The 12,471-nt window shown below is 45.6% G+C and overlaps 1 protein-coding gene across 1 annotated transcript in view; it reads right to left on the reverse strand.

Moving 5' to 3' along the window:
- NUDT5 (nudix hydrolase 5) overlaps window positions 1-12,471 on the reverse strand; it is a 28,292-nt gene that overhangs the window by 3,053 nt on the left and 12,768 nt on the right. Inside the window, exons 4-9 of the mRNA XM_004049065.5 lie at window positions 8,432-8,481; window positions 7,141-7,248; window positions 3,058-3,153; window positions 2,109-2,210; window positions 262-270; window positions 79-132 (exon numbers count right to left, since the gene is read on the reverse strand). Of these exons, the coding sequence (XP_004049113.1) occupies window positions 79-132; window positions 262-270; window positions 2,109-2,210; window positions 3,058-3,153; window positions 7,141-7,248; window positions 8,432-8,481 (419 nt within the window). The remainder of the gene's footprint in view (window positions 1-78; window positions 133-261; window positions 271-2,108; window positions 2,211-3,057; window positions 3,154-7,140; window positions 7,249-8,431; window positions 8,482-12,471) is intronic.

A 12,471-nucleotide genomic window follows, 5' to 3' on the forward strand; every position in this document is an offset into this window, starting at 1 on the left:
TTATATTTACTACCCAGTTTGCTGGGATGGGGACGGGGAGAACTGGAGAAACTGGGTGGTGGTCTGGAGAATGCTTACCATCGAGTCTCTGCAGCAGGTCATTCTTGGGTAAAGAAATGACTTCCACAAACTCTAAACAGACAAAGTGCAAGTGAAAACAAAGCTAACGTCAAGAGCCTACCAAAACAACCCAAAATGTCTGCAGCCATCACCACTACACTAAGTCATACACGCTCGGCCACCAGGAGTTGCAGAACATACCTCCATCCCCTGGAAATAAACAGAAGGAAAACATTTCAGCAAGGCCTGGAGTGGTAACATCGGAAGACTTTTATACAAGAGGCGTCAAAAAGGCTTTGAGAATTTCACAGAAACCTGGGTCTCTGCTAACTTAATTTATATACATTGTCAAACTCAAGCAGTATGAAGTTATTGTTCTCCACATAATGGTAAGTAGCAAAATTTAAAGCACATTCGATAGTATGTGTATTTTTATAGATATGAATCTGCGTATTATGTAAAATATACAGAACATATAAAAACTTACCATTTTAACCACTATGAAGGTACAATTCAGTAGCATTAAATAACATTCAGAAAGGTGCACAACCACCACCAGTATCCATCTCCAGAACTTTTCATGACACCCAACAGAAACTCGGGATCCACTCAACACTAATTCCCCATCCCTAGTAGCGCTTACTCTACTGTCTTCCTCTATCAGTCTGTCTATTCTGGGCACCCAGATACGTAGAATCAGAGTATTTGCCCATCATGTTATCGCATGTTTCAGCGTGTGCGTGTGTTTGTGTGTATACCACACTTTGTGGATGCATTCATCTGCTGGCAGACACCTGAGTTGTTTCCACAGAGGCGGCCATGAACACAGGCACGCAAGTAGCTGAGTCCCTGTTTCACTTCTTCTGGGTGTAGACTTAGGAGATGAAATGCCAGATCGTATAATAATTCTGTATCTAATATGCTGAGGAACTGCCAAACTTTTCCACAGTGTCTCATATGTACATGTGCAGTTCAGAAATTAAGATTTATTTATTTAATTAATTAATTTATTTATTTATTTATTTTTTGGAGACAGGGTCTCACTCTGTTGCCCGGGCTGGAGTGCAGTGGCGTGATCTTGACTCACTGCAACCTCCGCCTCCTGGGTTCAAGTGATTCTTGTGTCTCAGCTTCCCGAGTAGCTGGGATTACAGGTGCGCACCATCACGCCTGGCTAATTTTTGTATTTTTAGTAGAGTCAGGGTTTCACCATGTTGGCCAGGCTGATCTCGAGCTCCTGACCTCAAGTGATCCACCCACCTCAGCCTTCCAAAGTGCTGGGATTACAGGCATGAGCCACCACGCCCGGCAAAAAATAAGACTTAAAATTAGTTGCAGTGGGATACTGAAACATAAATATGAACAACTGAAGAGGGTAAGAAATTAAAGAATATCACTGATACTGATTTACTGTGGTGCACATATAAATACCCCCTTTAAAAGGATGGGAGAGACAACACGGAATTGACAGAGACATCACAGCTTTTGAATCCAAAGTTGCTAAGAAATATAGAGCAAAGAGAAATAGTTAATAATCTGCTGCCCGTTAACAATTACTTAGGCCATTTTTTTTTTTTTTAAGAGAGACATGGTCTCATTCTGTCACAGAGTGGCACCATCATAGCTCCTCCAACTCCTGGGCCTAAGTGATCCTTCTGCCTCACCTTCCAGAGCAGCTGGGACTACAGGGGAACTAGGCCATTCTTAAGATATACATGAAGACAGAAACCAGGGTGATTTAAGTTTCTCACTGTTTACTACTTAAGCCTGCAGCTCATATTACTAAGTGGGAATACACTTCATATAGAAAACAGGGAAATATGTCATTTAACATTTTTTTACAAAGAAAGCATAAAGATGAATGAAGTGGCAAAAGAAAAATGCTAAAATACATGATTAGGAAGAGAGACAAGAATACTGATGAAGTCTATTTGAAAGACCGAGTCTTTCCATGAAAGACTACATTCTTTTAATAAATCAAACTAGCAGCAAGTTCCAAGACATGTAATGCAACCACACCACCTTCATCACAGCCGACCCACACATACCTGGCTTTGGCTTTGGCCTTGCGTTTTCGGCATCATCTCCGTTAATGGTGACTGTCACGATGTGTATAGTACAGTTTGACAAGCCTGGGTCCATACAGACCGCTGTGGAGAGAAGGGACAGTCAGATGCGTCAGTCCCTTTGGCATTTGTTTCACTATGGTCTTAGGAAGAAGATGCGTCCCGCAGCTCAGCATTGACGTGGAGGTGATGCGGGAAAACTAGTTCTCACATTTAGTAGGCAGATCTGCAGGCTGCAAAGCATCTGGGCACTCACACTCTCCCCAGAGCTCTCGAGTCAAGCTTGCTAGGTCTGCGGGGTTAGATGGTACTGTCATGTCATAAAATCCCTTCACCACATCAAACTCAAAAAAATCTTCCAGTGATGAGGGTAGCACACGGATGAGATGGGTAAGCAATAAAGCTCAGGGTGTAGGAAATTCCTAAAGGCAATTGATTTTTTGAGACAGAGTTTCACTTTGCTCTTATTGCCCAGGATGGAGTGCACTGGCGTGATCTTGGCTCACTGCAACCTCTGCCTCCTGGGTTCAAGTAATTCTCCTGCCTCAGCCTCCCGAGTAGCTGGGATCACAGGTGTGCGCCACCCGGCTAATTTTTGTATTTTTAGTAGAGATGGGTTTCACCACGTTGGTCAGGCTGGTCTCGAATTCCTGTCCTCAGGTGATCCACCTGCCTCGGCCTCCCAAAGTGCTGGGAATACAGGCGTGAGCCACCACATCCGGCCAAAAGGCAATTTAATTTCATTAATTCTCCCCCAACTTCAGGCCCTTCTGGCTCCAGTTTCCTCCTGGGAGGGGAGATTCCCTTACAGTTGGTGACCAGTCCTAATCTATGATTTCTCTTCAGTGAATTCTGAGCGTAAAGAACACCCAAATAATCCCTTCCCAGACGGAGGAATCCATCACTTGGTGAATTTTCAAGCAATACCAACCTGGAGAACATTCGGCAATGTCCCCTTTGTAGCCAGTTTCTTCTTCAAGCTCCCGGAGAGCAGCTGCTTCTGGGGTTTCACCATCATCTATGAGACCTGCAAGTCCGAATCATTGGTGTGATGGGAGCGGGAAATCCGGTTCTTTAAACCCTTTTTTTTTTTTTTGAGATGGAGTCTCGCTCTGTTGCCCAGGCTGGAGTGCAGTGGCGCGATCTCGGCCCACTGCAACCTGCGCCCGTCCAGGTTTAAGCAATTCTCTGCTTCAGCCTCCGGAGTAGCTGGGATTACAGGCGCGTGCCACCACGCCCAGCTAAGTTTTTGTATTTTTAGTAGAGATGGGGTTTCACCATCTTAGCCAGGCTGGTCTTGAATTCTTGACCTCATGATCCACCCACGTCAGCCTCCCAAAGTGCTGGGATTACAGGTGTGAGCCACTGCGCCCGGCTGAACCCCTCATTCTTGTAACACACCTGCCGCTGCGTTACGTTAGAAGAATCGGAGCACTGTGAAAAGTGGTCTTACAGAGAAACCTGAGGATTGGAACTCTTTTTTTTTGAAGATAGAGTCTCACACTGTTGCCCAGGCTGGAGTGCAGTGGTGTGATCTTGGCTCACTGCAACCTCTGCCTCCTGGGTTTAAACGATTCTCCTGCCTCAGCCTCCTGAGTAGCTGGGACCACAGGTACACACCACCATGCCCGGCTAATTTTTGTATTTGTAGTAGAGGCTAATTTGTATTTAGTCTCACCATGTTGGCCAGGCTGCTTTCAAACTCCTGGCCTCAAGTGATTCACCCGCCTCAGCCTCCCAAAGTGCTGGGATTACAGGCATGAGCCACTGTGCCCAGCTTGGAATTTTTATAGAAACAAAAAGGCGAAAGAATAAAACTCTGAGCAGATGAATCAGGTTCTGAAGGCATCATCCAGTCGTCCTATTCAGACCCAGATCCGTCATGAGCCTTCACGACCATCTCCACGCTGCTCTGCACAGCACGGGCAGCATCTGTGAGGAGATGTGAATTGGTGGTGACCAACTGGCTTAGGTTTGGGAGCTTGCTGTGTGGCTGCAGCACGGGAAGCCTGCTCATATTCTGCTTCCTCACACATAGGATGCTGACAGCATCACCTGTCTTGTCTTCCTCCCTCACAGTAAAACACCGAGGCCCAGGAATGAAAGGCCAGAAAGGAGCAAACTGGTGGCCATTAGGAGACTCCCATGGCCACTGTGAGGAGTGAACAGAGAGGCCAAGGAAGAGGAAGGGAGCAGCAACGCAGACTCTTTTTCCTGAAAGGAATTAAAAAATATAATAAGGCTGGGCGTGGCGGCCCACACCTGTAATCCCAACACTTTGGGAGGCTGAGGTGGGCAGATCACCTGAGGTCAGGGGTTCGAGACCAGCCTGGCCAACATGGTGAAACCCTGTCTCCACTAAAAATACAAAAAATTAGCCAGGTGTGGTGGTGCACACCTGTAATCCAGCTACTCGGGAGGCTGAGGCAGGAGAATCGCTTGACCCTGTTAGGCGGAGGTTGCAGTGAGCTGAAATCGTGCCACTGCACTCTAGCTTGGGCAACAAAAGCGAAACTCCGTCTCAAAAAATAAATAAACAAAATAAAATAAAATAATGAAAAACTCAGGCTGGGTGTGGTGGCTCACACCTGTAATCCCAACACTTTGGGAGGCTGAGGCAGGAGGATCACTTGAGGCCAGGAGTTTGGGGCCAGCCTGGGTGACAAAGCAAAACCCCAGCTCTACACAAAATTTAAAAATCGAATGCGGTGATGCATGCCTGCAGACCCAGCTACCCAGGAAGCCAAGGCAGGAGGATCACTTGAGCCCAGAAGGTCAAGGCTGCAGTGAGCTGTGATTGTGCCACTGCATTCCAACATGGGCAACAGAGCTAGACATAGTCTCAAAAAAAGAGCCCGGGCATGGTGGCTCACACCTGTAATCTTAGCACTTTGGGAAGCTAAGGCAGGCAGATCACTTGAGCCAAGGAGTTAGAGATCAGCCTGGGCAACATGGCAAAACCCCATCTCTACAAAAAATACAGAAAACGAGGTGGGAGGATCACCTCAGCCTGGGGAGGTTGAGGCTGCAATGGGCTGTGATGGTGCCAGAGCACACCAGCCTCAGCAACAGAGACCCCATCTCAAAGAAAAAAGAAAAAGTGAGAGAAGAATTTATTAACGTTAATATTAAAAGTAATTAAATAGCCTGGCCAGGCGTGGTGGCTCACGCCTGTAATCCCAGCACTTTGGGAGGCCAAGACCAGCCTGACCAACATGGAGAAAACCTGTCTCTACTGAGAATACAAAATTAGCCGGGTGTGGTGGCACATGCCTGTAATCCCAGCTACTCAGGAGGCTGAGGCAGGAGAATCACTTGAACCCGGGAGGCGGAGGTTGCAGTGAGCTAAGATCCTGCCATTGCACACCAGCCTGGGCAACAAGAGCAAAACTCTATTTCCAAAAAAAAAAATTTAAAAAAAGGTAATTAAATAGCCTTCAGTAAAATGGTGAGGAAATGAGAAAAATGATAGTTGTTAACCATATGTTACCAGCAGCTAGCCTTTTAAAATATAAAACCTTGGCTGGGTGTGGTAGTTTAGGCCTGTAATCCCAGCACTTTGAGAGGCCAAGGTGGGTGGATCACCTGAGGTCAGGAGTTCGAGACCAATCTGGTGAACATGGTGAGAGCCCATCTCTACTAAAAATACAAAAATTAGCCGGGTGTGGTGGCTCATGCCTATAATCCCAGCTACTCAGGAAGCTGAGGCAGGAGAATCACTTGAACCCGGGAGGTGGAGGCTGCAGTGAGCTGAGATCGTGCCACTGCACTCCAGCCTGGGCAACAGAGCAGGACTCCGTCTCAAAAAATAATAATAATAATAATAATAATAATAATAATAATAAAACGTATACCACTAATAACAAATAGATGAGATTTAATCTCTTTAGATGGGAACAATCAAATAAAGTCCTACAATAATATAGGGCAATAAATTCTGGAGAGCTTTAATTACTGTGCAAGAAAAATATTCTAGTTGAAATGAAGAGTCTCCTTGGCCTGTTTCCGCACAGCAGAGCAAACCGTCTTCTGCATTCACATTTCTTGGAGTTAAGAGCCTGGCCTAGGCTGGGCGTGGTGGCTCACGCCTGTAATTCCAACACTTTGGGGGGCCAAGGTGGGTGGATCACCTGAGGTCAGGAGTTTGAGATCAGCCTGGGCAACACAGTGAAACCCTGTCTCTACAAAAAATACAAATATTAGCCAGGTGTGGTGACACACGCCTGTAATCCCAGCTACTCGGGAGGCTGAGGCAGGAGAATCGCTTGAACCCAGGAGGCGGAGGTTGCAGTGAGCCGAGATCACGCCACCGCACTCCAGCCTGGGTGACACGAGACTCCATCTCAAAAAAAAAAAAAAAGCCTGGCCTACTTATTATTGGAAATTTCCATTAGCAGATGGCTAATGACAAACAAATAAGCTGAGAAGGGGAAGGGCAATTACTCAAAAGGCTGGAGACGGCTGGGTGCAGGGGCTCACGCCTGTAATCCCAACACTTTGCGAGGCCAAGGCAGGCAGATCACGAGGTCAGGAGATCGAGACCATCCTGGCTAACACGGTGAAACCCTGTCTCTACTAAAAATACAAAAAATTAGCCGGGCGTGGTGGCGGGCGCCTGTAGACCCAGCCACTCGGGAGGCTGAAGCAGGAGAATTGCTTGAACCCAGGAGGTGGAGGTTGCAGTGAGCCGAGACTGTGCCACTGCACTCCAGCCTGGGTGATAGAGCGAGACTCCGTCTCACAAAACAAAACAAAAACAAACAAAAAAGGCTGGAGGCAGCATTGCCAAGAGGAGGTTGGGATGGGTGGGAGGTGGCCTTGTGTCACCTTCACGGGTTCAGAGGGTTGTTGGGGTGTCCTGGGGGCCTGGAGGAGCCTCGCTACGAAGTGGTTTAGTTTTACTTAAAACCGCAAGGACAGATTAAAAACTGCAGAGCTGAGCTTTGCAGTTCTCAGGCTTTACCCTGGTTCAGGCCAACATCCCTAAGAAGCAATTCGATGTTGAGTGACTCACCTGCAGGGAACTCTATGCAGTAGCCCCCCATTGGTGGTCGGAACTGTTTCACCAGAACGATACACTCATAGTGAAGCGTTCTCTGCAGCACGGGGATGACCGCGACACCTGTCACCAGGAAATGGAACCAAGGAAATCCCTAATGAGAGGTCAGCAATGCCAGCACATTGTTTAGAGCAAGCTAATGAAAACCCCAGACTTTAAGAAACTCCGTTTTAATCTACAATACTGGCAGTTAATATTGGAAGCTATTTTAAAAATGTAATTAAAAATCATCGCTTCCGTGTTATTTACACTTTCTTTTTTAAACAAAAAGGCTGTTTAATTGTCACAGTTTCTTAAAACTAAAATCGGAACTAAAATGAAACATCTCCTACAGGGTCAAGGATGTAAGGTTTCTGACTACACCAACCTTCCACAGAACCACTTTCCAGCGTGTGGCAGCCCTACCACTGGTGAGGCCACAGCCATCCCTGTGCTCCTGGGTCAACTTTGAGCAAGAATCAAGTAAGTTCCACTGTCTGCAATAAATGCTAGCAAGACTGATTTTCCAGTTTTAGGGTAAAACACCTTTCCTCTCAAGTTACTTGGCCTTCATTAAAACCTAAGAAAAACAAAAACGACTGGGTTTCAGAAAACACAAAGCACCCAGGAGGGTACCCTGGCTCCCCACAGCTTCCTATCTGTGAAGCCAGCAGCGGCAGCACAGCTACTGTTTGCTTCCAGCAAAAATGGAAACCAAAACTAAATGGAAAAATAAGAAAAGCCTAGTGCCCAACTTCCCCTCGACCAGAGTGATTCTCAGGATTGTTTGTAGGTTCTTTGCAGTCAAGGCATTCATGCCTGGAGGGGAGGGTGAATGGAATAGGCTTTGCCCAATTAATTCCGTGTCCTCATCAACCTGTAAAGCAAGTGGTCCATAGGCATGAAGGTGTGCCAAGTAACTTTCCAAACTAAAGCCTCTCATCTAGATCCTTCCAACAGGACACAAGGACTTCTAGAAGTCATAACACGTCTAGACACAGGTGTGGCTTCAAACTATATTGATTTACATTTAGTTATAAACATTAGAACAACTTCCCCTCAAAAACACTGTTTTGGGCTTAGATAACAGAAGCCAGAAGTTACTTATAAAGAAAGCTTAATTTAGTTACATAGTACGGCAAAACCTAAGCGGAGATTTAAAGACACAACATCCTAATAGAAGTTAACTTGGTTCCATTGAAAACCCTCTTACGATCACAAGTGCTAACTTCCTTTCTAAAGGGTTGGAATAGGTTTGCACTCCTACCATCCGCAGTCTGCTCTTTCCTGGTTGTACGTTTCACTGATTCCCAAGTTCTGTTCAGGCAGAGAAGAAAAAAAAGTCATTAGTGCTAAAGAAGAGAATTTTCTTAGGTTTTCTCTGTACAACTAGAACTTCTTAAATGCAATGCATGCAAATGTACTCATGATACTGGTCAAGAAGACCACAGCAATAAACGTCTGCGTTAAAGAAGCTAATTCTGCTTTCCTATAGCTTCTGAAAATTAACAACGAAAACTCTTGCCACCCTACACCTCACCTTCTGGGTGCCCCCGAAACAGAAAGCCTGCTAAGCATGTGAGCTGCCGCTTTCTCAGAAAACTTTAGTTTGGATCCTATGTCTCTGGGCAAGGAGCACAGCCAGTGACGGATTAATAAGCAGGTAATGCAAATGAAGCCATAGGAAAAGACTCACCCCGTCTCTAGGAACAAAAGCTACTATGGACAACGTGAACTACTGAGATTTTCATATCATTTTGATTTTTAAAATATGTGACCTAAAACACACAATTTAAGAAGGTAGAACCTTCCTATTTATTAATGGAAGAATTATTAAATGTAGGCAAGTGCCCTACTTTGCATGTGTGAGATCTTATCTAGAAAAAGTGGGCTGAGTAACAGCACAGTCCTGCTCTCTTGTATGGCTTTATTCCTGGTTAGCTATTGGTTTCTGACTGTTACCCAACTCAGCTTTTGGGTAACATCTGTGCTATTCTACTTTCTGGCCTTGGAACATGGGGCACAGTTGTACAGGAAACCCAGTTACTGACACAATTATGCAGTTTAAAGGGGCGAGGCATAAAAGGAACATTCACCCTTCACTCTCTTCTCCCTACAACAGAAAAAAGCAGTGGTAAGAGACCAGAGTGGAGAAGCAAACAATTTTAGGATCTCTTTTAAAGGAAGTGAAACACGTGGGTGGCTCTGGGGCTTGGGATAAAAAGGAGTTACCACCCGCATCTCGACAGTAAGAGCTGCAAGATATCCTCCTCGGAACCCTCCTGCTCATGCTTCCTATCCGGCTGTCCTTAAAATTTGGACCTTGTCATATTTTCATTAAAATTGTTCAAATATTTAATTTGCTTTTTTAAAAACAAAACAAAAAGACTGTCTGGAAATTGTAGGTCTTTCAGCATTGTACCCAAATTCCGAAGGCCAAATATGTCAAAATGAACACAGGAAAATCAAACAGACCTCTATGACAACTCACAGCAGCCCAACATTCCTGTTAGTAGCAAGGAGCTGACCAACAAGCAATGCTGGTAAGTAAACCATACAGATTGCAAGAGATGAACACCTTTTGGCATAGCTCTCTCTGCTGCCTCCTAAGGTTAGTCCTAAAGACTGAAGAAGACAGTGCTGGGAAAAGCACTGAAGGTCCCATCCCAAACACTAGGAATAAGGGAAACAAAAAGAGGAGCATCATTATCGTGGTTAAGGTGAAGGAAACAAGCAGTAACGAGCCATAAATCACCAGCAATAAAACAGAAATGCATTGATAAGAAATCTTGGAATAAGATTGCCCAGTGAGAGCTCCAACAACTTCAAAGGGCCTATGAGATGCACAGCTGACTGGAAGTCAGCTCTTCGTCTCTACTTGCCTACCAGCTAAGCCCAGAGCTCCAGCCTGAGGCTCTTCCCTCCTTTGTAAAAAGCAGGAATGAGTATGTTATCTCCAAAACCTCTTCTAGCTTTAGGATTCTGCTTCCAGTGAGATCATCCTATTCCTAGTCTCCTTTGTTATGGGAAAGCCTGTTGGCCTTCCTCCCTCTAGTTCACCAACACAAGAGGCGGGAGGGTCACAGAGGGTGACTTCGGCACTGTCTTGAATGTCAATAGACACAACACTACTGGAATATTTTTATATTTCTAAAATTAACCCCACATCCCCTTTCATGAATGAGATGGTGGAACATAGGATTCTCTAGCTGCTATTTTCTCTCTTAGACTTGGCCCTCCATATCCGTGGATTCTGCATTCATGGATTCAACCAACCACCCATTGAAAATATTTATGAAAAAAATTGCATCTATACTGAACACGTCCACACTTTTTCTTGCCATTATTCCCTAAACAATAGAGTACAACTGTTGACACAGCATTTGCATTGTATTAGGTGCTGTGATTACTCTAGAGATGAAGTGCGTGGGAGGATGTATGTAGGTTAGAGGCAAATACATACTGAATATCTGCATTTTCATATCAGGGACTTCAGCATCTGTGGATTTTGGTATCTGCAGGGGGTCCTGGAACCAACCCCGACAGACACCAAGTGACAGCTGTACAGGTTGAGTATTCCTTACCCGAAACGAGGGGTCGGAAGTGTTTCAGAGCTTGGTTTTTCAGATTTTGAAATATTTGCCTTGCCCTCTGGGTCTCATGCAGGCCTTTTTGACATTTTGAACAGTATCTTTACCCCACAGAGCAGGAAATAAGCCAAAGAACCCCACAATGAGTCATGCACATAGGTCTCAGCCCTGTGTAGGGTGTTGTGGGGAACTGCTGCTGGGCATCCGGCCTGCACACATGCCATTTCATGACCCTCTGTGGGAGTGCCTGCGGAGGGAAGTCGCCGTGTGCGTGCAAAGGATATATCGGGCCGGGTGTGATGGCTCACGCCTGAAACCCCAGCACTTTGGGAGGCCAAGGTAGGAGGACTGCTTGAGTTCAGGGGTTCGAGACCAGCCTGGGCAACATAGTGAGACTCTGTCTCTACTAAAAAAATAAAAATTAAATAAATTAAAAAAAAAAAAGGATATGGCTGGATGCGGTGGCTCATGACTGTAGTCCTAGCACTTTGGGAGGCCAAGGTGGGTGGATCACCTGAGGTCAGGAGTTTCAGACCATCCTGGCCAACAACACTGCCTCTACTAAAAATACAAAAATCAGCCAGGAGCGGTGGCATGCACCTCTAGTCCCAGCTACTCGAGTGGCTGAGACAGAATTGCTTGAACCAGGGAGGTAGAGGTTGCAGTGAGCTGAGACCACACCATTGCACTTTAGCCTGGGCAACAGAACAAGACTCTGTCTCAAGGGAAAAAAAAAAAAAAGAAGGATATAGCTGAGCTGAAGGGGAGGGTTCCTTTTCCCCTGGGGGGGACACTGAATGCCTGTGTTGTATGCCTGTGTTCTGACTGCAGCCTGTCACACAGAGTCAGGTGTGGAATTCTCCACCTGGGGCATCATGTTGGCAATGAAAAGGTTTTGGATTTTGCAGCATTTTGAATTTCAGATTTTCAGATTAGGGCTGCTCAACCTGTACACACAGGCTTTTATATCAGGTCAGAGATAACACATCCTATAAATTATACATCGTGGCATACTGGAAAGTACAGAGACTCATTCTTCAAAGGGTGACATTCTGGTATAAAATATTAGTGCTTTACATAAGTCCTCTTCAGAGGCCAGGGAAAAAACCCTATGTATGGAAGAATGGACATGACCATGCTATGAATATGGTAGTTTGGTGGATTTTAGAGCCTACTCCCAATCTACTGAAACAGATATTCTGAAGTGAGATTTCGTCGTATTTTCAGAAAAGTCCCCATATGATTCTGATGTACATCCCTGATTAGGGAATGCAGGAAGGGCAGAAGACCAGTCAGGCGAAGAGATGAGCTGGTGCGAACACATCTTTTTATTTTATTTTTATTTTTTGAGACGGAGTCTTGCTCTGTCGCCCAGGCTGGAGTACAGTGGTGCAGTCTCGGCTCACTGCAACCACCTCCTCCCGGGCTCAAGCAATTCTCCTGTCTCAGCCTCCCGGGTAGCTGGGATTACAGGCGCCTGCCACCACGCTGGGCCAATTTTTGTATTTTTAGTAGAGATGGGGTTTCACAGTGTTGGCCAGGCTGGTCTCGAACTCCTGACCTCAAGTGATCCACCTACCTTGGCATCCCAAAGTAATGGGATTACAGGTGTGAGCCACTGCGCTTGGCCTCAAACACATGTTTAGACTCATTACAGCTGAAGGCTACGTTTTGTGTTATAAACTTAATTTGACAGGCAAAAGAGAACCAAACTGTA

Source organism: Gorilla gorilla, chromosome 8 (genome assembly GCF_029281585.2).
Source record: "Gorilla gorilla gorilla isolate KB3781 chromosome 8, NHGRI_mGorGor1-v2.1_pri, whole genome shotgun sequence".
Lineage (NCBI taxonomy): Eukaryota > Metazoa > Chordata > Mammalia > Primates > Hominidae > Gorilla > Gorilla gorilla.